Source organism: Bos grunniens, chromosome 7, assembly GCF_055505025.1.
Source record: "Bos grunniens cultivar Pamir isolate PY7600 chromosome 7, Bosgru_T2T1.0, whole genome shotgun sequence".
In the NCBI taxonomy this organism is placed as follows: domain Eukaryota; kingdom Metazoa; phylum Chordata; class Mammalia; order Artiodactyla; family Bovidae; genus Bos; species Bos grunniens.
Genome location: NC_141171.1, coordinates 102039559 through 102066985, shown reverse-complemented (window position 1 = coordinate 102066985; position 27427 = coordinate 102039559). Strand labels below are relative to the sequence as shown.

General features: G+C 38.9%; 1 protein-coding gene across 12 annotated transcripts in view; it reads right to left on the bottom strand.

The window, feature by feature from the left end:
- Positions 1 to 27427, bottom strand: part of PAM (peptidylglycine alpha-amidating monooxygenase) — a 179793-nt gene that overhangs the window by 25052 nt on the left and 127314 nt on the right. For all 12 annotated transcript variants that reach the window (XM_086413283.1, XM_086413284.1, XM_086413286.1 and 9 more), the window contains 5 exons: positions 20338 to 20467; positions 4892 to 5008; positions 3002 to 3074; positions 1622 to 1832; positions 966 to 1166 (listed from right to left, as the gene is read on the bottom strand). In XM_086413283.1, coding sequence (XP_086269409.1) covers positions 966 to 1166; positions 1622 to 1832; positions 3002 to 3074; positions 4892 to 5008; positions 20338 to 20467 — 732 coding nt within the window. The remainder of the gene's footprint in view (positions 1 to 965; positions 1167 to 1621; positions 1833 to 3001; positions 3075 to 4891; positions 5009 to 20337; positions 20468 to 27427) is intronic.

Below are 27427 nucleotides of genomic sequence, written 5' to 3'. Positions count from 1 at the left end.
CCTGTTTCAGTCCCTTGAGTCCCTTTATTCCGTGTCTTACATAAACTGGGGGCTGCCTGAGAAGATATTAGCCATGTGTGTGTTAGCTGTTCAGTTGTGTCCAACTCTTTGAGAACCCATGAGCAGTAGCCGGCCAGACTCCTCTGTCCATGGAATTCTCCAGGCAAGAATGCTGGAGTGGGTTGCCATTTCCTTCTCTAGGAATCTTCCTGACCCAGGGATTGAACTCGTTTCCTGCATTGCAGACAGATTCTTCACTACCTGAGCCACCAAGGAAACCCTGAGAGCAGCCATATGCAACTTCAATAGCATGAGAAATAGAAATATTATTGTGATAACTATGTAGTAATGCATCTTTAATACACGTATAGATGTATTTATTGAATGTATTGCAAAAATCATATATAAATTCTAGAAATATATTTTCAATTGTTCAGTATTCATGATATAAAGAAATTCTGTTTTTAAAATATGAATTAAATAAACCCTATTTTGTAAGTTTGAATTATTTTTCTGGTTTTCTTTAAGTCAAGAAAATCTATTTTGAAAATGAGAAAAAACTACAGATTTCACTGATCATTTCTCCTGACACATAAGCCCCTACTTACTTCACCTATTTATCTTTAAAAAATTGGCCATCACTCTTTAAAAAAATGTGAAGCAGAAGTATTTTGAATACTGACTTTATCAACATACACCATCTGTTGATGATGTATGAAGACAAAATATTAATCATTTAATAACTAGAGCAAATGATCAAAATTAACAAAAAATAAAAATATAAGGGAATGCTTTTTTAATCCATCACAAACAGCTGCTAAATCTTTTGAGTTCATTATTTCTGTATAAAGAACAGTGGTGCTTGAGCTTAAAATGGTTTACCGTAAGAGCATATGAAGATCATACAGACACTTTTTAAGGATGGAAAGCAGTATGAAAAAACACAGAAAATAAAAATGAAATACCTGGTATGTATGAAATTGCAAACACATTTCTTCCAAACGATGGGTGCTTAATCTCGCGCACAAATTCTTTGGTGTCGGTTTTGAAACACTGGATCCGACCGTTTTCCCGGTCTGCCACACACAGCTGGCCCAGGGGAGGCACCAGGGCCAAGCTGTGAGGAACTCTGAACTGGCCTGGTTTAGGACTGCTCTCTAGAGACGCTACAGAATGAAGAAAAACCTCAGACTTACAATGTGTAAAATCACCCAAACTTTGACTCTGAAGTCTCCTAAACTTCAAAATTCACTATAGTAAGCCACTAAATATCTGGAACCAGGGGAAAAATAAGGTAAAGCAGTCAGTATCTTTGCCCATGAATACATGACAGATTTTCTCCCTGTTTGGATAAAGTTTAAAGCTTTTGGGTAGAAGCATTCCTTTCCTCCTTAAGACTGTGTGTGTGTGTGTGTGTGTGTGTGTGTGTGAGTGAGAAAGAGATAGTGTACAACCAGGTGGATGCATTTGGAAGCCCTGTTTTCCTCACTCAAGGGACAATTACATCCCAAAGAATGGGATGGCCATGCTCATTCCCTCCCAAAGGAGGGATGGCCAGCCTCTTGTTCCTTGTGATGCTGGCCAAGAATGAGAAGCCGAGATAAAGAGTCTAACTGAGTACCTTCTCCCCACTGTGTGATGAATTTTCCACTTGGTGAAAACTGCACAAGGCGACTGTTGCAGTAGCCATCTGACACATAGATGGTTCCGGTGTCTGGATCCACAGCCACATCGGTGGGCTGACAGAAGTGATTCTGGTCACTGCCTGGTTGCATGCTCCTTCCCAGGGTTAGCAGAGGGCCTTCTTTACTCTTTGGATCTAGTTTGAACACCTTTTCAAAAAAAGACCGAAAGCCTCACTCACTTTGCATGGTTATTTATTGACGCCCACCTACCTGACTCAGGCAATTCGAGGGTCAGCTCTCAAGAGACCTATTCACAAGCAGGTACTTTTCAGAACTGGATGGGACTCTGGAAATGATCTGGTCTGCTTCCTTCATTTGATGAGTGAGACTCACAGAGATTAAGGGACCTGCCCAAGTTTCTTCAGGTCACTGGTGGCGAGCAGAGACTAGCACGTGGATGCCCTGTTCCACCCTCCCCCACTTCCTCTTCCTCAGCTACCAGTTCGGTGTGCCCCAGCCAATACAAGGGCAATAAACGGCTCACTGAGATGATGCTTGAAGGCTAGCGGTGCCTTCTGAGTTCTAGTTTCTTATCCTAGTTTTCCTAGTTCTTTCCCACCTATTCATCAAACGGGTATTAAACATGAGCTTATCCTTTAAGGATAAAACATTATGACTACACTCTGACAGAAATATTAACTTCCTTTAAAAAGAACAAAAAAACTGCTGTTTTACATATAAACATGTATGCACTAGAGACCTTGTCTCGATTTATGGAAGATTAAGGTGGCGTATGAAAAATACATAAAACACATAAAGTAATAAAACAGAACTAAGACCTGGGGACAGAGGAAAGAAATACGGAAAGCTCAGAAGGAGGCCGGGGGAGCTAGACATTTGGTAGGGGGAAGTTTCACCTCTTGCCCTAAGGTTCCTGCCAGCCCCACACGGGAGGGTGACTGGATCATTTATGGGCAAGTTTTCCTGAGCACTGAGTGCTAAATGAACCATTTCAGACCTGGCCGTTCCATTCTTTTGTTATAAACTTTCTGGGTCACAGAAAAAGACCCAGACAACTCCAGAGCATTCTGAAAGCACAGCCTCATTAACTTCTATGCGCGTGGGTACGCACTCAGTAGACCCCATGGACTGTAGCTCTCCAGGCTCCTCTGTCCATGGGAGTCTCCAGGCAAGAACACCGGAGTGGGTTGCCATGCCCTCCTCCAGGGGATCTTCCTGATCCAGGGATCAAACCTGAGTCTCTTGCATCTTCTGCGTTGCAGGCAGCCTGTTTACTGCTGAGCCACTGAGGAAGCCCAACTTCTATTTGAATAACCAAATGGAATTTCTATTTGAAATGCCAAATGGAAGATTACCTGATGAAGCGCCACGTCTGTGACCCAATAATTTCCATCTTTATCTATACTCAAGCCATGTGGCAAGTAAAACCTGCAAAATACAAATAACCATCCTAATTATATAATTACTCCCAAAGTACACATGAGAAGAAAGTTTTCTGCTAATTAATTTGTAACAGCAATATAAATTTATATACTGATAAATGTATACCTGCATGACTCTAGAAAAGGCCAAAATGAATTGTCAAATCAAAATACCCATTTTAATAGAGACTGCCTTGTGAAAAAATGTAATTGGTATCTAATCTTCTAACAATATGTAAATGAAGCATACATATCAATTACAAATATTTATTATAAAGTATGGTATATTAAATAACAATATCAATTTGAAAACAAGTTCTAAAATCATAAAGAAATGTGTATAAAACAAAGTATATAGAGAAATAAAATGTGGATTTATATGGTTTGAATACTTCAAGTATGCTGCAAAATAATATAGCATTGTATTAATATTAAATATATGGCTGAAAAGCTTTAAGAGTGATTATTAATACTAAAGACAGTAAAACGCAAAGAAAACACCTTCCAGCAGACATAGGCTGTGACCAGCTAAGCAAAGTTAAGCGGTATGCTAGATAATAGTAAGAGAAGGTTAACCTATCTAACAAGTCAGTTGGGATGACCTGGATAAGAGAATCATAAACTAACGTAAACAGAGACTCACAGGCTTAAGGAACTAGGACAGAGCTAACAAACACATGGACAATGTCTTAATGTTTTTGGGATCAAATCCGACAATCCACAAGCTACATGTGTCAGCTTCTAGCCTGTACAAAGTGTTGGCATCACAGATTTTTGTTTTCAGGAGCCAAGACGGTAACACCTTGATCTTGACTGCTACACTGAACTAGATCTCCCTTTTGGTCACCGAATGTGAGGGTTATGACTTGCTTTCAACACAGACACACCACTGTCGGCCACGCTGATTTAGCAGCAGCTCTGCCTTCCTCTTTAACGCCTATCTGGAATGAGAACACTTCGGACTGATAGCCAGAGCACTCAAGAGACAGGTTCAAACACAGTGAGTGGTGGGGCTGGTATTAGAACTCGGCCCTTGACTCACCATCTCAGGATCCTATAAAAAGCTAACTGTTAGCATCTCCATAATAAGCTGTATTCAAAGCGGATGGCTCCCAGCCTTTTAAAGAAGCTGGCTCTCCCTGTGCCTAAGCAGATAAAGTAGGGTATAGCTCCCGAAGCTGCCAGGCCACAAAGGTCGAGGACACTCTGTCAGCAGGTGCCCCTTTCTTTCAAAGACCATGAATATCAGCCAACTTTTTTTTGGCTGCCAGAAGCCAAATCTAGGAATAAGACCAAATAATGGGCGGCTTTCAAAGCCAAATTAACTATGCATGCCATGGAAAGTTGAAAATGACATTTGTTTAATCTTCACTTTGAGATGGGAAGAGAGAAGCCTTTTTTCTTAATGGTGACTAGCTGCTGAGTTTGGTTATGTAACTTCTCCGCTTAAGAAATTTTTTTTAATCTTCAGATCTAGCTGAGCAGCAACTCACTTCATTAGCCATGTGTATCAATTTTCTCTGACGCTTGACTACCATTAGAATCACCGAGGGAGCTTTCACACTACTATTTTGATACCTGGGCCCCATCCCAGACTAAATATGAATCTCAATTTTGAAAGCTTCCCAGATGACTCTAATGTTCAGTCAGGGTTTAAAACCACCTCTTTAGAAAATGAAAGGATGGCTCTATCAGTCCCCTGCTTTCTTAAGCTGTGTTTTCTCACCACTGCTGTACAATATACTCTTTCTAAGGCCAGACCCAATGATACACTTCGTACCAAATAGCACAAGCATTAATAACAACATATGCAATTTAACTCACAGATTTTTTCCACTGGACTGGAGTACTGCAGCATTATTTGGATCTATGACAAGAATAGTGTCTTCTTCAATTGGTCCAAGACCTCTTTGCTGGTAAACAAACTTGCTATCAAAAGAGCTAGTAAAAAAAAAAACAAGGCATTAGAATGGGAATAAGCCAATCAGAAACATCAGTGACCTTGAGAAACGCAGCCCATTCACTTGAGGTTTTAAACATGGAATCAAGAGAAGGGCTCAGACGTGTCTGACTGCACTCTTTGCCCTTCATGCTTCAGTATCTTGGATCACAGATATAATACCATCGCCTGAGGAACTAGACAAGGTCAGGGGGGAAGGCAAGGTTTCCGACCTGCCAAATCTGAATCCACACTTTCTCAAGATCTCCAGGTGAGTCACGGCCCATGAGACGTTGAGAAACACTGCCCAGAACTCTTAAAGAAGCTAATTTTTTCTCAAAAGCTCCTCAAAATGTTTAAATTCAGTAACTATTTTCTTTCAAAATACAAATGGAGGTATAACTTAACTTTCTGTGTAATGGTAAGGAAAGTGTGAACGGAAGGATGAAGCATAGTGATCAAAACTGTGTTTGCTATTTTACTTGCTGTAGGTACAACATGCAAACACACATTACAAGGACACAGAACAGAACATCCAAAATATTTCAAAAATATAAAACTGATTCTTGAAACAAAAATGTGTTTGAGACATAAAACCTTCTCCATATAACAGTTTTTCTGTAAGTACAAAATGGACATCTATGTAATAATTAATAAAAACACTAAAATGAATGACAGTTTCTGCTTTTTAACTCTATACTTTCCAGGCTATTATAAAATATTGTGAACATTTATATATATTTATATTTCTACCTGAATTAGTAGTATCGTTCTTTAAATTGATAATTATCACAGACATTGTACCTATTTAGATTCCTATTCGAAAATTATTTGTGATATATCACAAAGACAAGTTCTTCCAATCTAAGCTTATGTGACAGAGAGAAAAATATATGAAGCACCAACAGGCCAACTTACATTTCAAGAGCAAAGAACTAACTGATTAGCACATAGTTGAGACATGTTTGTGGGTGGGGAGCATAAAACTATAAAATATATATATATATATTTTGCCAGATGAAGTCACTGTATAGATCAATAAATGTTCCTATAAATACAATTTCCTTTATAAAATAAGACAAGGTTGTGAAAAAGAAACTACTAATGCTTTGTAGTTCAACCATATAAGCAAAAAAAGAATCTGAACAACATTAAGTATTTATGGAGAAACATTTTTAATTTGGAAGGCGACAGACTGCTCAATTCTATCATACTCCTATTGATTAGTTGGTTGGTATTTTTATGGAACTTATGCAGAGACCCAGTAGGAGAACAAAAATTTCAAAATTATATTCTTTTGCCATTAAAAATAAACACCATATAACTATTTGAGCTTCTTGAATGTCACAGTCTTTGGGTATACTTTCCCTGAAAGATAATAATAAGTCCCTGAAGTAGTTCTTATTAATGATGCATTCAATTGAATAAAAAATATTGATTCAGCTTTGTCAACTAAAACTTAAGTAATACTGCTTACATATGCTATTATGTGTAGTTAAAACCACATAGCAGAAAAAAAATACATAAGTTGATGAAATGGAAGTAACATCACCAACAAAGCATATTTTATAAGACAATTATGACATCATTATTAAATTAAAACATACAATTTTATTAGTTAGAATCAATGTAAGAATATGCAAGATATTAATAAATCAGGAGACACCAATAATGAGCAAACACAAGTAACTCTTTCTTAGTACTAGGAAACACCAAACAGTTTATCCTCTATCTGAATGTATTTTTATTTACTTTTAATTGGAGGATAATTGCTTTACAATGTTGTATTGGTTTCTGCCGTACATCAAAATGAATCTGCCATAGGTATACGTATGTCCGCTCCCTCTTGAACCTCCTCCCTCCCACCTCCCACCCCATCCCACCCCTCCAGGCTGTCTCCGAGCACGGACTTGAGCTCCCTGTGACACACAGCAAGTCCCTCTGGCCATCTGTTTTACATATGGTAATGTGTAAGTTTGGGCTTCCTGGGTAGCTCAGCTGGAAAAGAATCCGCCTGCAAAGCAGGAGACCCTAGTTCGATTCCTGGGTCAGGAAGATTCCCTGAAGAAGGGATAGGCTACCTACTCCAGGATTCTTGGGCTTCCCTGGTGGCTCAGGCGGTAAGGAATCTGCCTGCAATGCGGGAGACCTGGGTTCAATCCCTGGGTTGGGAAGATCCCATAAGGAAAGGAAAGGCAATCCACTCCAGTGTTCTAGCCTGGAGAATCCCATGGACAGAGGAGCCTGGTGGGCTACAGCCATGGGGTTGCAAGGGGTCGGACATAACAGGGACTGAGCACAGGCAATGTCTATGTTTCAATGTTATTCCCTCAATTTGTCCCATCCTCTCTGCCCCTCCGCGGCACCCACAGTCTGGTCTCTGTGTCTGTGTTTACACTGCTGCCCTGCAAATAAGTTCATCAGTACCATTTTTCTAGATTTCACATACATGTGTCTCTTTTTGATGTGACGTTCTGTACTAAAAATCATAACCATTCTCATAGAAAACAAAGCTATTGAATTCAACCATCAATGGTAATTTTTTCCAACTTGTCTAGGATACTGGATAACTTAAGTGCAGCATGTCTAACACTCATAGTATGCTACAGTTTTACATTCATATGTAGTAGCATGAGGGCTTCCCTGGTGGCTCAGTGGTAACAATCCACCTGCAATGCAGGAAGTACAGGAGATAGGGGTTCAATCCCTGGGTTGGAAAGATCCCCTGGAGGAAGGCATGGCAACCCACTCCAGTATTCTCACCTGGAGAATCCCATGGACAGAGGAGCCTGTGGACTACAGTCCATAGGTTTGCAAAGAGTTGGACAAGACTGAAGTGACTCAGCATGTATGCACGCACATAGCAGGATGAAGTCCCTTCATTCATTATTTAAGGCTGAAGTCATATTCCTCATTATTCAGAAACATTTCACGATTGTTAATGGCATAATGGTAATCTAAACAACGTGAGAATTATGTTTTCTCTGACTTTAAGGAGTTAAAATTTGTTTTCACTTTTTTAATAGAAATTTGAGATAACTGTAGATTTACATGCAGTCACAAGACATAATCCCTAGAGAAGGGAATGGCAACCCATTTCAGTATTCTTGGAGTATTCTCCAGAATACTGGAGAATCTGGTATTCTCCAGAAGAGCCTGGAGGGCTACAGTCCTCCAGGGGTTGCAGAGAGCTGGACATGACTTCACGCACACACACACACACAAATAATAGGGCTTTCCTGGTGGCTCAGAGAGAGATTCTATGTACACTTTGCCTGGTTTCCTCAGTGGTACCTTTCTGAACAACTATACTACAATATCATAACTGGGATACTGATATTGGGAAAATCCACTGATTATATTTAGACACCCTTTTCCATTTGGTATTTCCTAAAATTTTCATTTATTCTTACAGTTTATTTACTTGGGCGTGGAATACACTACTGTATTACTTCTCCACCTAGGAGTTAGTACTAGGGAAAGTTACCACGTCCTCACAATTCATACCAAGTGCTGTCCACGTGACATGCAGCGTTCTGGCCCACTAATGACAGCTAATGACAGTGACAGTCCACCTGCCTGCTGTATATCCTGATAAAACTGCAACCTGGCATACCTAATTCCACATCTCTTATCTGCAAAACGGCAAACCGTAAGAGAAGCCTGACATATTTACTTGTTTGTGATTTCCCCAAGCAATAGGTTGCAGTATTCTTTGGTCTGTCTTGTCATTCACTTAAATATTCACCATCAGTCTTCAATCTCTGGTCCCACTATTTTAGGAAATAACATTCTTACAACTTATTGATGGAGAGAAAGCAGATTTCCCCCACCCAACACCTTCAGGGGCATATGCTGAATTCCTCTATCTTAAATTATGCTTTTTTATAGCTCTAGTTTATTTTTCCAGACACTTAAGTGTCTAAAAATGTACATTCTAGTTTAAATTATTCTCTGGTAGTCATGTAAGCTCAAAGTCAAGGACCCATAATGCTGGGCTTGGCTTCCAAGAGAACAAGCTATGTCAAGGAAAAATATAAATAAACCCAGACTCACTGCTTATGTGAGTCATACCAAATGACATGTAGCTAATGCACATGTCATAAAATATCCTTTATCAATGGAACTGTTCTACACTGTTCATGAATACAGAAAAAAATGTATCAAGTAGTTGATGTTCTGCTGTCACAAACCCAAATTGTGTGTGGGCATCTATATTCACAATCTAGAAATGTCAAATTTCTAGTGGTGGGAAAAATGCAAAATTAACTAATTTGAGGATCATACTCTTTTATTATTCATTTTTTGATGTTATAACAAATGTGAAATAGCAAATGAAAGAGCCAAAAGAAAAATAAGTAACAATATAAGTAAGCCATGGAGTAAATAAATCAGATTTTGGAGTAAATAAATCAGATTTTTATAATTAAATATTAAATGTATGAAAATATCAGATCTCTTAAATTATCATTTTTTTTCTTAGTATCTTATATATACACAATGTAACAACTAGTAATATCATTTATCTTTCAGGGTTTTTTAATTATTACAAATGAGCCCCATGTCATTAGCATGTACAGAGGACATTCTTTGTAATGCTTCAAACTAACCACTCTTCCTATGGAATGCAGTTCTGTGGTTATTAATAATAATATTACTATATTTCCCCCATATCCATTAAGGATCTCAGTGACTAGGCAAGTTTTTAAATTTACTGATATTAGCATCATTTGAGTATTTTCATTTATTTCAGTAACATAAATAACAAATAATAACATTCTAGAATTCTTGGGGACACCAGAGCTTTAAAGGAATTAACCACAACACCATAGATTCAACTATTTCATTGAAAATCTTCTGTGATACCCTTTACCAGATGTCTGTATGTTTAAACTGGCAGCATCAAGGGATATTCAGTCACTGTCACTCAATAGATTGGTTGATGAGTCTTAATCCTTTCACTTGGGATAGCTGGAGCTTCATACAACTAATAGCTGGCCCCTGGTAGATACACAGGGCAAGTAATAAAAGGAATTGATGGTTCATTTTTTTTTTTTTTTATTCTGAAATGGGAAAAGTCACACACACACACACACACAACACACATACTCACATTAAATCTGCCAAATAAAGTAATTTATAAACTCTCTTGTAATTCAAAGAAAAGTAACCCTTGAACAGTTCACAAATGGATGTCAGATTATAGAGCTGGATACACTGTTGCTGTAGCAAACTGCTTATTTAGTGTTCCAAAGCAGCTACCCTGCATTATATGCTGCAGAGAGGTCTTTATTTCAACCACGTTTAACTTTTTACAGAATATAATAACACCCTGCACATTTCACACAGTGCCTGGAGCACTGCTGATCTCTGCTTGCTTCTCTGAAAAAGCACTCAGTGGAAAAGGCTGAATGGAGGCCTGCGGGCTGGTATTCATCAGTTCTTTATTTTAGCAGTTTGAATCCCCCATTAATGATTTTGCACATTAGCAGCTAATCAAACAGTTTAGATAAGGCTGAAAAGAAATGCATTGCTATATTCACACGCAAAAGAATTTAGAATACAGAGAAAATAAACTTCTGTGCCATCAATCAAAATTAAGGGAAATGCAAAATAAATAAGAGCAACTGAAGACAGAAGTAAAATATAATGTTGTAATTATATAAATTAAGACGTTGGAGAAAGGACCACAGGTTTTCAAGTGAGAAAATAAAGGGAAACATACCTTCAATGTTAGGAAAGCAAAGACATACTATACGAAGACTAAAGACTTTAAATGGAATATAATTTAACACTATGTTTAAAACATTTACTTCTTACACACATTGCAAAAATTCCCTATGAGGAGGAAAAAGGGTGGGCAGACAAAGAACTCAGCGTGACCACTTATGCCCTGATGGACCCAGCACTAGAGACATCCCAAATAAGGATGAAAATATCAAAAGACTAGGTATCACAGCACCAGGCTCTGTTTGGTCAGTAAGGCCACTGGGAACGTGTTACTTAACAAAGTGACTTTTGTTACTCAAGAGAAGGAGGAAGATTTTAAAGCCTTCATTTTTTTGGACTAGAGAACAGAGGCACTGAACTCAAATGTCTTGATACAGGCCTCAGAGCTAGGAAACAGAAACCAAGTTTGAAACCTGGGTGTCCTGTCCACAAAAACATATGTTTTTTTCTTATTAGGATTAACCTCACTGGACTGGGAGAGTCTCCCCTCCAGTTATCAAATTTAATTTGTAGATGTAGAAGAGACAGAAGAATAGTCACATAGCCAAGAAGAATCGGAGAAAGTGGCATAAAACTGAAAAACTGGCTTGAGCACAACAGCAAACGGCAATATAAGACAGAAGGGCAGACTATGGACGTTCTCTTTGTAGGACTCCTTACAATTTTCCCTTGGATGTGAAGATAATAAGTTCAATTTTCCAGGTCTAATTAATTCTAAAGGTATGAAAGAATTTGCAGATACAGAAGCAGAACCTCAAGCAGATATCTTAATGGAAACTTCAGGTGACTAGTGAGGCAAATCTTGAACTGCTTTTTATGCAAGTTAGGAAGCAGACTTTTGAAACAAAAAAAACTTGGCAAGATTCCATAAAACATTGTTGAGGAGATGGTTTCTGAATGAATTATCTGGGGGGCAAATGGGAGATTCCCAGAAGCCCACATCTCTAAGGACAAAACTTGTTAAACCAAGCAGTCAACTATTCAAACTTTATAAACAATATGTATGAAGATATGAAAGGCAAATTCACCAAACAGACCTAATACCAGGCTGGAAGGGACAGCTCATTCTTTGGTTAATTAAGAATAAAATAGTATCTGTAAAAATGGAAGCAATGCTAAATCTAGCAACATGAAATATAATTGGAATAAAATGCTGAATTCAGTGTTCACTGTATAAATACGAATTTCCAGTAAAAACTTGTGCACAATTTTATGAAATATAATTAGAGACATCAGTAGATTACACATTCAACACAAAGTAACAAGGTGATATGACTGCTGAAGAAAAGTGAATGCCAATCACTAATAGATATCTAGAATACACATCAAGGAAAGTTAACTGTGCTGCTCATCAGGTAATACATGAAGCACTGTGGCTACTTCTCAACCAAACACTAGAAGACTGAGAAACCAGAGCACCTTCAGATAAAAATATCATGTTAACATGAAGACTGCCTCAGGGCCTATGGGATATTTAGTCTGGAGAAGATAAGACTTTCTTCAAATATGCAAATAACTGACATGAATAAATGGAAGTGAATTTACTCTGCATTTGGCTGTCATGAAGGTGAAGTTATAGGACACAGATTTGAGGTTAATGTGATGAAGAACCGAATGACATCTAGATGAGTCCCATAATTGGGAAGTATATCTCATTCTAGGGAATTTCTGGCCTCTGAAAGAATTCAAGCATCTGAAAGAATTCAGATGACGGTGGAAGATTTTGCCTGGAGACGTCCTGGCAGGAGCCTGGAGCTGCGCTCTCTGGTGGACCTCTGCTACTCTGGGTGCTCAATGTCTACTGCCCCATTTTGTGCCAATGAAACCTATTTTTCTCTAGTTGACCCCAAATTCTAAGCCTCACTCTCAGTCCACTTTTTTTTTTTTAATTGAAGGATAATTGTTTTACAGCATTTTGTTGTTTTTCTGTCAAACCCCCACTTGCTTTTGATAATATCAACTCTACTCTCACATTACAGAGATAAAACAAAAAGCTTAGGCTAAGCCAAAGAGTGAATTTCATTCCTTTGCCCACAGTTCAGGATGAAAGAAAAATGTTCTGCTACCTACCTAAAGTCAGGTAGGAGAACACTAAATGACTCAATTTAAGGATTTCTTGTTGACCTATCAAGGACACAGATGGTCTCTTCTGGTATTCTGAAGTTGCAAATAGGGAGGAAGATCAATCTGAGCCTAAGAATGGAACTAACCAGGAGAAGATGTGTTAAATAGACCCTGGTGCTATCATCTGAGCTACCATACCCTGAAAGTTTTTATTTATACAAACTAATAAATTTCTTCTTTTTCTAAGCTAGTATGCATTGGGTTTTCTCCTTCATTGGCTACAGATGGAATTCCAAGTGACACAACTTTCAAAATCCCTTTCAACTCCATGTGAAGAGTGACAGATGGTATAATAGAAATACCTTCTAGTGCCTAAAAATAAGGGATAAAACCCATGATTTACTGAAGAGGGTATGGGACATGAGGCCTGCAGAGGAGAACTTCAACTATAGCTGAGATAAATAAAAGACAGGCCAGGAAGCAAGCCTCTGACCATGGTGGTGATTTTAAGATAGACACCCCAGGAACAAAGGTTACTGAGGCAGGAGCTACCCAGCTCCTGCTGGGAGGCATTTAAACTTTAAAGAGCCCTCGTTGTCATGCTGCCCTAACATTAGGGCAGACAAGAGGCTTGTTAAAGTTTCATTACACCCTGAAACTTCCTTTCAGCTAGAAGAAGTCTCTTACAGTAGCCATGGGCTTACCCGATGGCTCAGACAGTAAACAACCCTCCTGCAATGCAGGAGACTAGGGTTCGATCCCTGGGTTGGGACGACCCTCTGGAGAAGGGAATAGTAACTCATTCTAGTATTCTTGCCTGGAGAATCCCATGAACAGAGGAGCCTGGTGGGCTACAATTCACAAGGTTGCAAAGAGTTGCACATGACTGAGTTATTAGCACACATATATAGAGCAGCTATACGGAAGTAAGGGACTGACAAGGAGGAAAACAGAAATCAAATTGAGAAAGGAGATAACAGTTTACTGTTATTATTATTCTTGTTGCCATGCTTATTTAGCATAATTAAGTAGAAGAGTAAGGGCTGATCAAGGCTGTTGGGCAGGAAAGACGAGGAACAGTACTCATAAAGAGAACTGAAGGTGAGAGCTGCACAGTCGTGTCTGACTCTTTGTGACCCCATGGAGTCCATGGAATTCTCCAGGCCAGAACACTGGAGTGGGTAGCCGTTCCCTTCTCCAGGAGATCTTCCCAACCCAGGGATCGAACCCAGGTCTCCCACATTGCAGGCAGATTCTTTATCAGCTGAGCCACCAGGGAAGCAAAGAAAATTGATGTGATATCAAAAAAGCTTTGAGTATGGACTATTAATTAGGGATTATTACTAAATAGTAATAACTCCTCCTTCTGGAGGAGGGAATGGCAAACCACCCCAGTATACTTGCCGTGAGAACCTCATGAGCTGTATAAAAGGCCAAAAAGATATGACACCAAAAGATGAGTCCCGCAGGTCTGAAGGGGTCCAATATGCTGCTGGGGAAGAGTGGAGGAGAATGAATGAAGCAGCTGGGCCGAAGTGGATATGATGCTCAGTTGTGGATGTGTCTGGTGATGAAAGTAAAATCCGATGCTACAAAAAACAGGACTGTATAGGAACTGGAATGTTAGGTCCATGAATCAAGGAAAATCAGACATGGTCAAGCAGGAAATGGTAAGAATCAACATAGACATCCTAGGAATCAGTGAACTAAAATGGACAGGAATGGGTGAATTTAATGCAGAAGACCACTAATCATCGAAAAAGCAAGAGAGTTCTTGACTTCTGCTTTATTGACTATGCCAAAGCCTTTGACTGTGTGGATCACAACAAACTGTGGAAAATTCTTAAAGAAATGGGAATACCAGACCACCTGATCTGCCTCTTGAGAAATCTGTATGCAGATCAGGAAGAAGCAACAGTTAGAACTGGACATGGAACAACAGACTGGTTCCAAATCAAGACAGGAGTACGTCAAGGTTGTATATTGTCACCCTGCTTATTTAACTTCTATGCAGAGTACATCATGAGAGATGCTGGGCTGGATGAAGCACAAGCTGGGATCAAGATTGCTGGGAAAAATATCACTAACCTCAGATATGCAGATGACACCACCCTTATGCAGAAAGTGAAGAAGAACTAAAGAGCCTCTTGATGAAGTTGAAAGAAGAGAGTGAAAAAGTTGGCTTAAAGCTCAACATTCAGAAAACTAAGATCATGGCATCTGGTCCTATCACTTCATGGCAAATAGAGGGGGAAACAGTGGAAACAGTGATGGACTTTATTTTTGGGGGCTCCAAAAGCACTGCAGATGGTGACCGCAGCCATGAAATTAAAAGATGCTTGCTCCTTGGAAGGAAAGTTATGACCAACCTAGACAGCATATTGAAAAGTAGAGACATTACTTTGCCAAGAAAGGTCCATCTACTCAAGGCTGTTGTTTCTTCAGTAGTCATGTATGGATGTGAGAGGTGGACTATAAAGAAACCTGAGTGCCAAAGAATTGATGCTTTTGAACTGTGGTGTTAGAGAAGACTCTTGAGAGTCCCTTGGACTGCACGGAGATCCAACCAATCCACCCTAAAGGAAATAGTCCTGAATATTCATTGGAAGGACTGATGCTGAAGCTGAAACTCCAACACTTTGGTCACTTGATACGAAGAACTGACTCATTTGAAAAGACCCTGATGCTGGGAAAGACTAAAGGCAGGAGGAGAAGGGGACAACAGAGGATGAGATGGTTGGATGGCATCACCACCTCAATGGTCATGAGTTTGAGTAAACTCTGGGAGCTGGTGATGGATAGGGAGGCCTGGCATGCTGCAGTCCATGGGGTTGCAAAGAGTTGGACATGACTGAGCAAGTGAACTGAACTGATTATTTATCTACTACTGTGGGCAAGAATCCCTTACAAGAAATAGAGAAGCCCTCATAATCAACAAAAGTGTCTGAAATATAGTACATGGGTGCACCTTCAAAAATAACAGGATGATCTCGTTTCACTTCCAAGGCAACCGTCAACATGACAGTAATCCAAGTCTATGCCCCAACCACTAATGCTGAAGAAGCTAAAGTTGAGTGGTTCTATGAAGACCTAGAAGACCTTCTAGAACTGATACCTAAAAAAGATGTTATAGTCATCATCGGGGATTGGAAGGCAAAAGCAGGAAGTTAAGATATACCCAGAGTAACAGGCAAGTTTGGCCTGGGAGTACAAAATGAAGCAGGGCAAAGGGTAACTGAATTCTGCCAAGAGAATGCACTAGTCATAGTAAATACTCTTTTTCAACAACATAAGAGATGACTTTACACATGGACATCACCAAATGGCCAATACTGAAATCAAACCGATTACATTCTCTGTAGCCGAAAATGGAGAAGCTGCATACAGTCAGCAAGAACAAGACCTGGAGCTGACTGTGGCTCAGATCATCACCTTCTCATAGCAAAATTCAGGCTTAAACTAAAGAAAACTGGGAAAACCACTAGGCCAGCCAGTATGACTTAAATCCCATATGAATTTGCAGTGGAGGTGACAAAGATTCAAGAGACTAGATTTAGATAAGAGTGTGCCTGAAGAACTATGGACAGAGGTCCATAGTATTGTACAGGAGGTGGCGAACAAAACCATCCCAAATAAAAGGAAACACAAGAAGGCAGGGTGGTTATCTGAGGAGGCTTTACAAATAGTGGGAGAACAAAGAGAAGCAAAAAGCAAGGGGGAGAGGGAGGGCAACCCAATTAAATGCAGAGTTTCAAAGGACATCTGTAAGAGACAATAAGGCTTTCTTCAAAAACAGTGTTTAACAATAGAAGAGTATGTCAAGGCTGTATATGGTCACCCTGCTTACTTATCTTCTATGCAGAGTGCATCATGCGAAATGCTGGACTGCATGAAGCACAAGCTAGAATCAAGATTGCTGGGAGAAATATCAATAACTTCAGATATGCAGATGACACCACCCTTATGGCAGAAAGCAAAGAAGAACTAAAGAGCCTCTTGATGAAAGTGAAAGAGGAGAGTGAAAAAGTTGGCTTAAAGCTCAACATTCAGAAAACCAAGATCATGGCATCTGGTCCCATCATTTCATGGCAAATAGAAGGGGAAACAATGGAAATAGTGACAGACTTTATTATTATTTTTTTTTGGCTCTAAAATCACTGCAGATGGTGACTGCAGCCATGAAATTAAAAGATGCTTGCTCCTTGGAAGAAAAGTTATGACCAACCTAGACAGCATATTAATAAGCAGAAACATTACTTGGCCAACAAAGGTCCATCTAGTCAAAGCTACAGTTTTTCCAGTAGTCACGTATGGATGTGAGAGTTGGACTATAAAGAAAGCTGAGTGCTGAAGAATTGATGCTTTTGAACTGTGGTGTTGGAGAAGACTCTTGAGTGTCCCTTGGACTGCAAGGAGATCCAACTAGTCCATCCTAAAGGAGATCAGTCCTAAATGTTCATTGGAAGGACTGATGCTGAAGCTGAAACCTCAGTACTTTGGTCACTTGATGCAAAGAACTGACTCATTTGAAAAAGACCCTCATTTGGAAAGACTAAAGGCAGGAGGAGAAGGGGACGACACAGGATGAGATGGTTGGATGGCATCACCGACTCAATGGACATAAGTATGAGTAAGCTCCAGGAGCTGGTGACGGACAGGGAGACCTGGCGTGCTGCAGTCCATGGGGTCACAAAGAGTGGGACGTGATTGAGCGACTGGACTGACTGACTGACCTTATGGAACTTACAGTTTTGAGCACATGAGAAGACTCAGGATGGGATTCTGAGGAAAATTAATACAGAATTTCTCATCTTTCTAAACAAACCGTGGTAGCAATAAGAACGCAATTTCCTCCCCATGTTTCAATTTCCATTGTCTCTCACCAGCACATAAGAAATTCCTCAGGGAAGTGCTGTCTTTTTCTTTGTACGATCTTTGGATATTCAATGAGTGAGAAGAAAATTACTTCGCCCATTTTATATAATTCACTTGCACATACAGGAAGGATGGTCACGCACAACTGTTCAACGAGCAGGATCAGCACATCCAAATCTATTTACCTACAAAACAACTAGCAGAGTAATCCACTTCTAAATCTCTTTGTGAGTAACAAAGCAGACAGTGTTTAAAGCAGAGATTGGAGTGCCCGAAGAGAATTTTCATGGGTGGCAAAGGCTGCTAGAGGCCAACAGGAAATACAAGAGAGGCAAAAGGAGAGGGATGACAAATATTCTTACACCTGAACGATAAAGACAAAGGAGAAAGAAGAAACAGACTTAATGGTATAAATTAGCGCCCCTGTTCTGAAGTTTTAATTTTTAACAAGACCGCTTTGTCAGAGCCATTCATCAGGGTAAACGCACCAGGGCTTTGGCGATGGAACTGGAATCTATTTACCAGGATAATGGCAGGTTATCTAGATGAAAGCACGAAGCCAGAAAAATCAGGTCTTCTGCTGGGACTGCCATGTATGTCCCAGAAAATGTTCTTATGTGGCTCTTGTTTCAGTCTTGGGTCATTCACCCCAGGCTGGCCTGTACTGATCCCTTTTTTCCCCCTATTAAACTATTCCAGCCTCTGCTGTTTACTTGGAATGAATATCACATTAAAATGGAAAATTGGACTTTGTCCAATTTAGCTTTAGCCAGCTGAAACAGTATCAGTGGAAGAAAATGATGCTGTAATTTTCTCGTCTGATAAAATGTGGCTAGAAATCCATGCAGAAAATATAGTAATATTCATTAAAATGAAGAATATGCTACAGTGAATAGTAATAGTTTGCTTTTGAAAGCACTTGTTAAAATATCATTAGATGTTCAATAATGACTAAGATGATGTAACAGAGATGTAGAAATAGAGATGTTGAGCTTGATGGCTTTGAACTCTGAAGTGATCTCTTTCTTAGATTCCATTCTCAAGTGTGACAACTGCAAAGGATAATTAAACAGTATCAAAGCTATCGATCTACCCTGAAATGCTGACTGAATTCATCTTCAGCTGCACCAAGAAAACGGCGTCCATGTGTATGTACAGCACAGGTTTAGCCTAAGTTTCATCAGCATCTCTGAAAACAGAGGGAAAAAACAGTTGAACTGTGTGTGTGGATCCTCAGTTTTCCAAATGAAACCCTTTAGCTGTACACTTGAAATAAGAAGAAGATTCATTACACTTAACTCACAAGATAGTTAAAAATCCACCTTTATATGAAAATTTGTGATAAAACAGATGAATAAATGGATATTCAATACTTAGGAGAATTAAGATACACTGATAAACTTTGGAGCCAGAGTTGAAAAATACAATCCCGTAAATGTGTTCACAATCCTCTAAAAGGAAGCGAGTAGGACAAAGTGGGTAAGTGCGCCAACGCTGAGTCAGACGGACAGCGACTGAAGCCCGCCTGTGCTGGGCTACCTGTGAGACGTGGGGCAAAACACTCATCTTCTCTGGATTTCTTCACCTGTAAAATGTGAATCGTGATGGTACTAACCGTGCCTAACTGCTGGGAGGTAATTCACGCAAACATTTAGAACAGTCACAGAGGCACAGCAAACAACTCAATAAATGTTAGACATTTTTTAAACCAAAAATCCCTATAAGATACTGGAAGGCAGAATAAAAGGTTGGAAAGAGAAACCCCAAGGGAAAAGCAGGAGCGTGAGTTTCGGTGTTATTCTTATTAAGTCTCCAGTGCTCTTGAAAAGAGAGCATTTGTGTAAAAGAAATGATCTACAGGAACATGTGAGGGCAAGGTACTATTTCTATACATATGGTGGCCACGCGGCTCCAACCACAGAATTCCCCAGGAGGCACTGTTATCACTGCCACGGAGTGGCCTCAGGGAAAGCGAGAGTCCAGTGGCCTCAAGACGGTTCAATACCCAGCACAGGGAGATAAGGAAGTGCTTTACTGCAGTCAACCAGTAACTTTTCTGAGTTGATCATTTACCATGATGCACTTCTTCTGAAGTCTTGAAATGCCTCAGCCATGTAGTGTCCTAATTTCTTTAATATTTCTCTCCTTAGGAGTGTGGAGGTGGCTTCAAGGAGACGAGAGCAAAATGCTAAGTAGGCAGAAAGTGAAAGTGAAGTCGCTCAGTTGTCTTTGACTCTTTGCGACCCCATGGTCTGTAGCCTACCAGGCCCCACTGTCCATGGGATTTTCCAGGCAAGAGTACTGGAGTGGTTTGCCATTTCCTTCTCCAGGGGATCTTCCCAACCCAGAGACTGAACCCAGGTCTCCTGCATTGCAGACAGACGCTTTACCATCTGAGCCACCAGGGAAGTAGGCAGAATCACGGACTTCTTGCCCTCCTTCCATAAACTAGCTTGTGAAACCATCTTAATTGTTTCCAAATGCACAAGACCGCCTCTTTCCTGTGTATCACAATCATATATTAAAAGAACACGTTGTGTTCACAAACATTATGTTCAAAAAGAACCTTCATAGTACTCTCACCATTATTCTTAGTTTAATGGGAAGCGACGCATGCTGTTTTTACTTTCATTTACTTCTTGAAGGAAAAATGATTACTTACTTTCCATCCCAGACGTGATCACCTCGGTGGAAAATCACGAGATTATTCTGAGGGTCCAGAGCCACCCCAGAAACCTGGCCTGGTAACAAGTATACTCCAGGCCAATCCAGTGCCTCTTCTACATGGAAATCTAAAAGAGAAACCCATACATTTAGTGTAAAAAAGAAAGTCAGTATAACTCCACGAAGATTCACAATGATTGTAAGAAGTTCATGCAGTAACGTCACTAGATGCAAAAAACAAACAAACAAACAAAAACAAGCGTGCTCTACGTAACATATACCGCATGCACATGCCAAAGTGTAGCCTCCTGGGCCATGAATAAGTAAGTGACTGTGAACCTGTTTGGGGACTAAATGCTCTTTTCCTGTTGATAAGATGCCTTATAAAACCAGTTTATCCTTCAGTCATTAAGGAGCAAATTGGAGACTACCTTCTTCAAGATTCAAACCGTTAACTAGTATCTTTGGAAAATATGGTAATATGGATAATATCATTTTAACGCAAAGCCTTTAAATGAATAGCATTCTTGGGCAATAAGCCTCTGTGTGTGTGTGTCTGTGTGTGTGCGCAGCTGTCTCTCTCTCTCTCTCTCACCTAACTTCTGTGTAAACTGTGGGTGTTCAATATATATTAGACCCTATAAGAAACCATCATTGATAATCCCCTGTACAGGAACTATGTAAGATTCCAGTTTCATTTCGCCCAGCCTCAGTGTTCCTATAACAATGGGAATGGAGAGATACTTTTTCACGGTTTATATTTCACTGTTTCCTAACATGAGAAAGGAAAAAATAACAGACATTCTATGACTGAATGATGTATCAATTACTCTCACTTCTGTTTAGAATGCATTTATACTTAAGAGAATACCTAAGTTCAGTTGTGCTAATCCCTTTTATAAAAATGCTCATGAGTAAAGAGGTATGAGGTACAGAGGAGCTCTACTAACAGGATAGAAAGTTAAGAAGATACTGTGAAATCCTCTGTATCAATGGCAACATTTCCTTCTCTCTGAAATGCTTCAGGAGAGACACTGAGAAGTAAAAAAGCAATTGGAGTCCCTCTCCTGCCCGTACACTGGAGGATGTGGCAACATGCAGTGATTCTCAAAGATAAACATTCAAGATTGGAGGAAGAAAGGGACACCCAGGACTCATATAATCAGCTTCTGAAAACTTGAGAGGATGCCAGTGTGAGAATAAACACTTTAAAGTCATTCTCTTAACTACAGAAAAAGGAAACGGTACCTTTCCACTCCAGATGTTCTTACCTTTGTAGGTTTAATTTTTTTTAAATAAAAATTAACAAAATATATCACAATCAATACGATGACTAGAACAGTTTTGCCTATAACCTTTGCTGATACATCTTCAACAAATAACCCCTAAGTGGACTGTCTACGTAAGGTATTATGCGAGATTCTGGGAACACAAGTACAGCATGGCTTGGAGCCTGGAGGGACTCATAGGATAAAATGAGGGAAAAAAAAACAACAGAAAGCAAATACTTATGACACAGTGTGGTGCCGGAACACGGGAAAGGGCCCATCATGTTTTCTGAGGCTTGGCTGGGAGAGGGTAGGGATTCTCTCTTAAAGGTTTATCAAATACAGAAGCGGGTAGTCAGAAAGATGGAGAGGGAGGATGTTTATAACTGCAGAATGTTTCAAGATCTTTAAGTAATCTGTATATCTTTAAAGACATCTGTGTACATCAGGTGGGGGTATGGAAGTGAGAAGCAGGATTAAACAGACCCCAAGACCTAGTGTAGACTGGAAGATATATTGTTAAGCACAAGGAAGAGTATGGATTTAACAATGAATGAGAGTAGCTCTACGCTGTGGTGTCTTGATCTATACTATGATTAATTCTGAGGTATGCTGCAAGTACTTTATTAATAGGAGTAAAGCCCAGAGCTTGGGAATAATTTACCTTTGAAACATAGTAGAGCACGTGAGAATATCATTTTTAATCCTGTGTATTTTGCTGTCTTCCTGAGCTGGGGAGAAGGGGGCAGACTTACAGCTGGCATGCCTAAATTGGCACAGCAATGGAAATGAGTGGGGCTGCTTGGATGAACAGCACTAATCATCTACACGTTTGTGATAAGGAGAAAAGGAAGCAAACTGCAGGGCCACCGATGGCTTTCAAGCACGGGGTGGCATGGATAAAAGTGTGTTTTTGAAAGTGAACTCAGGAAACAGGGTCTACGGATGATAATTAGAGATGTATAGATGGATTCCCCAAAGAAACTATTTTAAATCATTTTAAAGTGGCATGAATCTCAAGCTGTACTTCATTCATTCTCATCTCAGTTACAGCTGGTCCTTTTTGGTGGCCATTCTGCATGCAGTCAGCAGCTCCTGAAGATTCTGGATCTTGAACCTTGAACCTCATAACAACTGAGATATTTAATTGCTTTCATCGGCTTCTCAGAGCCCAACACCACTTCAACTAGGTGAAATTCTGTGAGGGCAGAGATCCTGTCTTATTCCCTGTTTTGTCACTAAGTCTTGCTCAGGGCCTGGCCCATGGTACTGGCCTAATAAATGCGCTAAACTGAACTCTATGCTCCACTTTCTACTTGCTTATGTTGTCCACTAGCATTTAAACACCCTTAGCATCTTATAGCTCACCGGCACCACGTCTTTTCACGCCTAGCATTGTGCTGAAGACACCGTGAAGAGACTCAATAAAAAAATGTTAATTGGCTAATTATTTTCATTGATGGCAATCAACAAATCTCATGTTTCCTGGACCTTTTTTATCCGTGGTCTACAACAAGGACTGGAAGCGAGGCGCTCATGAAGATTTAGAGATGCTCCTTCTGATAGAAAATATGCGCTGTCCTAAATAAATATACTATTCTGGGTTCAAATGAGGATTTCATAAAATACATGAAATACTGTGTAAAGAACTTCAATCTAGCTGTGAATAATCCCATATTGTCACTGACCTTAGATTGGTAAACTCTCAAAATCTGCAAAAAGCACTGACTGATAGGTTGTTAACAACCTATTCTGTCACTTACAAGAATTCCCTTCAGTTGGAAACTTTCAAGATGAAAAAGCAGGATAACTATCTAGGGCACATTTATACACTTTTGGTAAATTTTCAAAACAGTAAAGGTGATACATGAGGAAATATATGAGGATTAACAATGTGAGAAACGTGGCTCTTTCAGTACTGAGTCAGTGCAAAGAAGAACTGTTTTGTGCATGGCAAGAACATTCAGAGAAATTATATTAAGTTACTTTAAATTTCATTAAAAACATCACTGCACATATGTTAAGATTACCTAGCTAAGACCTCAAAACTTTCAGGACCTGAAAACCTAGGTCTCTGTGTTAATTACAAATTCCCAAACAGTTAAAGGAAAACTGAGTTCACATTTTCTTCTGTGAACACTAGCTCTGTGAATTGATGTTTCTGCTTCCAGTGTCATCATCTTTTTTTATTATTACCCAGTTAAAGGCTGTTCTCTTTAAGATGAAGTGATCAAGAATCAAAGCAGTCATGGAGGACTAGCGGTGTATGCATATGGAATAAATATTAATGCTTTCACAAGCCCTGCCCATCTTCATAAGAGAATTATAGGATGCTCGGACAGAACCCCAGATTATTTTCTGTATTTATAAAAGACTCTGGCCATCAATAGCAAGGGTGATTATTTTCTAACCCTCAAAAATATTTCAAATCCTTATTAAAAACTGTCTGATAAAATGTATTTGGGTTCTAAGTTAAACTTGACATTTTTAATCATGGAAAAGTTAGAGATTCCAGTTCAGATTCCTCTTAGACTTTACTTAAGAAGTAATTCATTAGCATATATGACTAATGTTGTAAACTGACAGTCTTAATTTGAAAATTAAATACAGATTTCTTACATATGACCTTGGGCAAGCCATTCCCAACTCCAAGTGTCAGCTGCGCTAAATTCAGATATCAAATGACAGGGTTATTTCAGAAAAATCTTTGCATTCATTATAAATAAAGGTAAATGGACAGCCTCATATTCTACCATATATTTTTAAAAAGTTACTTTCAGAAAAAAATTTAACATTAAAACTAAAACTGTATCAATAAATCACTAAGCAGATTAATGAATTATATCTTACCCAGAAAGATTAATGTTAGCAATCAATGCTGCTTTCATATGAAATTATTAACAAGCATTTAAAAGGGCATTCCTTTATCTGTGTACATAGGACTAACAGAATTAGACAAAAAAATTTGAGAAAAAAATATAATGTCAAACCTAGGCTATGACTTAACTTTACTGTAACAAGGCTCTTTATATTTAATCTTAAGGAGAAGATCCTACAGAAATCAGTAGATTTCAACAAGAACGAAATAAAATTGTTGCTTTTTCTACACAAGTAGATTTGCATTTAGTGATGAAAAGATGCCTTATTTTGGTCAGGGATTGTTATTCATCAGAAGTGCCAACAATAACTATAATTAACTAAAAGAAATATTTATACTTAAGTGAGAAAGAAAACAAGAATTAATTATACTGTCTTATTTAGTGGGAGTGAAGTGAGTAAGAGAGTTAAGACATAACCAGGGGCTCAGAAGTATTAGCGGACTTCCTTTTCTTTTAAAAATTTAACTGCAAGTGAATCTTCACCTTAATCAAATTGTTTTGATATTGATTGAGAAAGTATGACCAAAGGCATTCTACACCTAGAGTTATTACAACTGTAGATAAGATGATGGGAAGGTTGGAAAAAAAAAAACAGCCTATCTATTATTTTATTGTGAGACAGAGTAATAAAGTAATTAAAAACCGAGACTGAGCAAATCTGCCTGGGTTTGAATGCTGGTTGACTGAACTGTGGCATTTTGGATACATGGCATGTATCCTTTCTATGCTTCTATAAATGGGTTTCTTCCTCTATAAATGATTTTATCATAGATTTTTGTTTTCATTATTCTCCTTTCCTCCAGAGATGAAAATTCAGCCTGCTGCTGCTAAGTCGCTTCAGTCCTGTGTGACTCTGTGTGACCCATAGACGGCAGCCCACCAGGCTTCCCGTCCCTGGGATTCTCCAGGCAAGAACACTGGAGTGGGTTGCCATTTCCTTCTCCAATGCATGAAAGTGAAAAGTGAAAGTGAAGTCGCTCAGTTGTGTCCGACTCTAGTGACCCCATGGACTGCAGCCTACCAGGCTCCTCCGTCCATGGGATTTTTTAGGCAAAAGTACTGGAGTGGGGTGCCATTGCCTTCTCCAGAAAATTCAGCCTAGTGAATGCTTTATTTCACTCTGGGAATTCTATAAAACTTGAACCTAGAGCCAGCATGACAGAAATATGTTAAAAGTATGGCTTCTGAGTCAAGAAAAAATTGTCCGTAGAAATTAAGTAAAATTTAAATGCACCATAACAATATTTAAAGACTGCACATTCTCTCATCTTGTGGGAGGTATCACACAAATGCAGATGTATTTGCTGATGTCCAAAGGTGTACAGCATATGTCAAATCAGGCTTCCATATGCTAGCAAATAGTAGTCCAGTTAAATTCAACAGGGAAGAGAATAGCTATTGATAGTTTAAAATTTATTTTTCAAAGAGTCTAGTTTCCAGAAGGCAACCAGAAAAGAGACTGTGATTTTCTTTCTCCTCTATGAATGCTGTCTTAATACAGACATCAAACTAATGGTAGAAACCAAAGTGTACTAAGAGTAAACAGGAGTGTATCTGCTTCCCAACTTACTAGGTTGCACATTGCCACACTGTACATCACACATTATAGAGAAACATCAAGGCAGATCAATGTACATGACCAGTTATTTGAAGAGCCACAAATTCTCATTATGATCGAACACTGCTAAGTTATATTTTGTTAATCAACTTAGAGTGTCGACTTTTGCAGCTTTCCTACATATTGTAAGAAAATTCTCTCATGGATGCTGCTTAGGCTAAAATAATTAATATTCAGTTCTACTACTTTGGTGTTTAAATTTTTGAAATCTTACTCCAACATGACACTAATGATAGCAACTATAATCATAATTATTAACATAGTATACCATTTACTAAGTGTTTTCTTCAATTAAAGTCAGATATTACATTGTGCTATAGTAAAAAGTGAAAGAAAATTGAAAGGATTTTTAGAAATAGCTTATCTAAATGTGGGCTTTGCTATTTTGCATTTAATTTTATAAAAATTTGGAATCAGAGTAGTGAAATAACACTAAAATAAGTCATTTCAGAAAGGAAATACATGCACATTTTCTTCCTGTAACTAGAGTTTGTATTGTATGTTTCTCTAACTCGTTGCTTTATTTCAATGACATTCACCCACATACTTAGAATGAAAGGAAACTTCCTGAACCGGGTCTTGAAGAAACATTTTTATTCTGGGCACTCCCATTTTTACCACCTCGAAAGGAATGTGGAGACTTGGCCAGTAACTGTATTTTGAGTGTTTTAAGTATTTCCTTCTTAGAAAAACTTAGTAGGTCTTAGGAATATAATTCCTTAAGTCAAATTATGACTTTCACACTGACACTTAGGATGTCTATAAATGATCATGGTATTATTTCAAACTGAAGAGTAACAAAGGCAAGTCACAGACAACTAGAAACTAAATTTTTGGTGGCGGGCACACTGTAGGGTATACAGAGATAGAAATACACAGAGATAGATATACACAGAGATAGAAATATAAGGCTGTACACATGAAACATATAATGTTATAAACCAATGTCGCCTCAATAAAAAAAAATTCAGAAAAGATAAGTCATGGAATAAAGCATGCTGGAACTCTAACACTTCAAACTTGAACAGAATTGTATTCTCACCAAAGAAGCCCTTTTATATACAGAGGTTCAGACAGACAATCCAGTCTGTCTATGAAATAGATAAGGGCATCATAAACTGCAGATTCCTAGACACTGTGCTCAGAGATATCAACTCAGTTGTTCTTCAGTAGGATTCAGAAGTCTAGATTTTTCATAACCATCCTAGGTGATTCTGATGCGAGGGGAGGTTCAGGGGCCACCTCTTTGGAAACAGTTTTATTAGGTAAATTTAGAAGGAGTTAGAGCAGGGCTGACCCTATTTAAATATGAAGAGGTTAAAA